Raw genomic sequence first — 4093 nt, 5'->3', positions numbered from 1 at the left:
TTGTGCACACAGCAGAAACAAACCTGCAGACAGTACGAACGCGAGCTAGATGAAGTGCACAACAGACCAACAAGTAGTATAGATAAAACACACATACAGTTCATGAACCTCTTATGCAAGGGAGGTGCATGCAGTACACAACATGCTAATATGCAATACGCTTCTAACTTTCATGCAATTCGTAAAAAAGTTGCATGTAGTACACATCGTACATGGGAGAAAAATTGTGCAAACCAGTAGTGCTCATCTCATACCTGTGCAGTTCACATCTTGTAACAATGTAGTATGAACTCTATATTCATGGAGCATCATAGTACATGCAAACAAACACGAGCTCCATACATGCAAGGAAAATAAAATAAACACAAGATATAAGAAAACCATGCAGTACACTTCAATAAACAAAAGAAGTGCGCTCCTGAAGTACTAGAAGTTCAAACTACTATGGAATTATACAAATAATAAAATTCACAAAGAAAAAACAAATCAAGCGAAAATTACCATATGGTAGTGAGTCTCCACGTTTGTGGGCGTAAGCTCATGGACAAAAGGACTTGTGCGGCCAAGGCCATGGCGAAGCAGGGTAGAATAGAACACAACGACATTCATAGGGTCCAGATCCAATCCCTCTGTGAAAACTGTGTCATATGCAAGTTGCTTCGCTCGCCCAGTTCGGCACAAGACCTCCCCTCCGGCGAGCACGACGGACCTACGAGCAGCTGAGCAATCGCAGTTTGTCAGCACACCACAACCATGGTCGCGGGAGGAGCGATTCGCGTAGGGGCCTGGAGCCATCGCAAATAAACCCTAGAAAATGAAAAGAAAGAAAGGGAGGCTGGAGGAAGGGGAGAATTTGCGGCTATAGGGGAAATGAACTGCAAAGGAAGGTTAGAAGTTGGCCTAAATATACAGAAGAGGAATGCAAAAGGTCTAGTCACGCAGAAAATAAAAGTGAAAATTAAATGACAGTTAATAAAACTTATGTTACAAATAACGAAGGACAATTAATAAAACTTATGTTACCAAGAAAAAGGAAGACCAACAAAAGGTGTACTTTGACTGCAGCTCCTCCCACCCACTAAACGCAACTCATTAATATTTATAGTTCTAAAAATAATAATTCGCAAACCATTCTAAACAAAGGTGAATGCAGTTCATGAAAGTATTATCAGATAGTGCACAAGGTGTGTACATGCAGTGCACTACATGCTTAAAATGAAGCACAAGAGAAAGTGCGTGCACTTTCATGCAGTGCACAAGGCACAAACTTAGTACATGAAGTGTAGTGCACAACGTAGGTACATGGAGTACATATGGTGCATACGAAATACAGAACTACATGCAGTGCAAAAGAAAAAGGAAAAAAATAATTGCAATACGAAAAGAAAAAATATTGACTGCCCAGGTGCAACCAGGCCCCAACTAGTCCCCTACTAAATCTGCGCCCATAGTTGTGAGCCACGATGCGAGAACATTCTGAGCCACGATGCGTGGTGTCTGGCACACAAGGGTCCATAGGTCAGGGGGATAGTGCAGCGAGTGCCGTGTATAAGCGCCCAATCAGTAACTAGAGGAGTTCGAAAGGGTTGCCTCACCAGGGCTTATAAACCGGTCGCGGGCGCTCTTGGCGGGTGAGGCGGGACTAAACCTTAGCGCATACACACAATGCATCGCAAAGCTGCCGTGCCGGCAGGCCTACTTGGGTCAAATGCGTCTTCGCTCCCAACACAGGCCCAAGACGCGAGAGTGGTTAAAATACCATGGCCCACTAAAATAAAAGAGTGACTACACAAATAAAAAACTAAAATAAAACAACAAGAAAAATTTAAAAGTTTTTTAAATGAATAACCAAAAAAATGTGTGTGGGCACTACCAGAAACTGCAGTTCGCTCTCATAAATAAATACAGGAAGCCCCAAGTCAACGTACAAATGCAGTCCACAGCCTACAACTATGTAGTTGTCCCGTTGAAGTAGGAAGTATTGTTACTTCTGTAATGCAGTTCCCTTTCTACTACATTGCAGTTCGTTAAAATGAAGAATGCAATCCGGTTAGTAAAGCAAAGCAGTCCAGTACCCCTACCCACACAACCCTCCACCCCCACAAAAATTGGATCACTGTCATCTATAAAAATATAAAAATGCACTCCATTGAAAAAGCAGTGCGCTTACATTTGTATGAATCTTGAGATCTAATCTAATATGGTATACGAAGAATAAAATCAGTTGCATGCAGTGCAACTTATGGACATAGGCAGTTCTATCATGATATCCAAGCAATGCACTTAGTAAGAAATTGACCAAAAACACAATCATGTCATTTCTGACAATTGCATGCCTATCTGAAGTTGTCACGAAAAAAGAGGCGACACCGTTTCTGATTTCAAACGCACTAACACAACCTCCACATGGCAGAACCTCTATGTAGTTGCCACATAACTGAAACCACGACCCACCATGCTTCCACCCCCCTCCACCACTTCCACGTCCTGCCACAAGCCGCCATAAAAAGAGCAAAATCAGAACTGCCTCGTCCCCCAAAACCCCATTGCTGCTTCTTCTCCCCACTTCCTTTCACTAACCTCTCTCTCCAAAACAAACACGAGAGAGCAGAGGAGAGCCATGACAGATGCATCTCTATACAAGCAGTGCCGCAGGTACACCAGGGAGCTCCACGGCAACCACAAGCTCCACGTCGTTTGCATAAGCAAGGGTCGAGATGTGGACGAGATGTTGTCCACGCTCAGGAGGAAGCTCGGCGAAATGTCCGTCAAACTAGTAGGCATTGATGTCGAGTACATGCACTACGTGTCCAGCTATGTGTAGAACAAGAGTGCCTTGTCTACCACATCTCTGCGGCTAAAGATAGGTGACAATAATTATCAATCTATACTCTTGGTTGTCAATATGGATTTTTATTTTTCTTCATCGCAAATGCCCTTATATAAACTTGGGTCCTCATTTTTAAAAGCATGTCATAGGAATTCATTGACAATTTTTGGCTGGATCCATGTAACTTAATTCTTGAATTTGGTGATCTAGGGATCCACACAGTCTCATTTTGTTTTACCAAATACAAATTATCTGCCTGAACAATAGAAAACTGCATTATTACCGCCTATTTTCATTCCTGTATGAATTTGGAGGTAAAAAGATTGTAGTCCAATCTATCTGAATCCTGTATGAATTTCAATTCAAGACAACAAACATGCATTTGTTTCTGGAATCTATTATGACATTTACTAGTCATGTTGTACAAAGTATTAGCAGCTACTTACTATAATAGATTCAGGGTTTCACAATGTAGTTCAATTCAGATAATCAAAAAAACATTGGGTGGTACTTAATAACTGGTGTAGTCTCACTATATTCGGTCTATACAAACAACTAGCAGGCCAATGGAACTGGACAAATTCCTCACGAATGATGAATACACCTTCGCCGGATTCTCCATTGAAGGAGACAAAAACAAGCTGCAGCTATCTTGGTTGGTGATCAACTCCAACAACTACATTGATTATTCAGGTGGAATGGAGAGACCCATACAAGAAAAACAAATTTGACTCTTTGGCTGATGTTGCCAGTCGGCTGATTGACATTCACTACTATGACATGAAGAACAAAATCAACCGCAACGAAGATAATACTTTGTGGGGGTTTTGCCCGCTGCCTGACAAGCTTATCAAGTATGCAGCAATAGATGCATTCGCCACCTATGAGTCATGGAGAATCATCTATGATGTCATAATGGGGCTAGACAGGGCAAAAAGAGAAAAAGAAGCGAAGAAGAAGAACAAGGCTGTAATCCCATACAGTAACTAGAAATGAACAAGGCTAGGTTTAGTTTCTTTTTTACTTTAATTGTGTTGTTCCTTGTTTCCTGTTTGCTAGGTTTTGCTTATCTCCGTTGTTTCCTATTGAATGTTTCTTTGTAAAACAATGTCGCTTTACTAGGTTTTGCTTCTTGAGTTTGTATTAGAGCAAGTATTCAGACAAGTTTGAAAAATTAGATGTGTAACACCAAAACATACTACACACATACAAACCGATTCAAAAACATCGTTCAGCAAAACTGTTCCAAAAACTATTTTGAAA

At 41.2% G+C, this 4093-nt stretch overlaps 1 protein-coding gene across 1 annotated transcript; it reads left to right on the top strand.

The window, feature by feature from the left end:
- Positions 1 to 2620: 2620 nt before the first annotated feature.
- LOC147985480 (uncharacterized) lies at positions 2621 to 3820 on the top strand. The gene is made up of 3 exons (XM_087541597.1): positions 2621 to 2763; positions 3393 to 3485; positions 3583 to 3820. Exons 1-3 carry the CDS (start codon positions 2621 to 2623, stop codon positions 3818 to 3820), a joined length of 474 nt encoding a protein of 157 aa, XP_087397723.1.
- Positions 3821 to 4093: the final 273 nt, after the last annotated feature.

The sequence above is a fragment of the Triticum urartu genome, chromosome 2A (assembly GCF_056163025.1).
Source record: "Triticum urartu cultivar PI428250 chromosome 2A, HENAU_Tu73, whole genome shotgun sequence".
Lineage (NCBI taxonomy): Eukaryota > Viridiplantae > Streptophyta > Magnoliopsida > Poales > Poaceae > Triticum > Triticum urartu.
The sequence above is the reverse complement of the archived record's forward strand: the minus strand, read 5'-3'. Positions and strand labels throughout refer to the sequence as shown.

What these genes read in the sequence shown, in the direction of transcription:
- LOC147985480 (XM_087541597.1), top strand. Translation starts at nt 2,621, where the DNA reads ATGACAGATGCATCTCTATACAAGCAGTGCCGCAGGTACACCAGGGAG. An exon ending in AGGAGGAAGCTCGGCGAAAT is followed by an intron (nt 2,764 to 3,392) that starts GTCCGTCAAACT and finishes AACAACTAGCAG; the next exon opens with GCCAATGGAACTGGACAAAT. An exon ending in AACAAGCTGCAGCTATCTTG is followed by an intron (nt 3,486 to 3,582) that starts GTTGGTGATCAA and finishes TGATGTTGCCAG; the next exon opens with TCGGCTGATTGACATTCACT.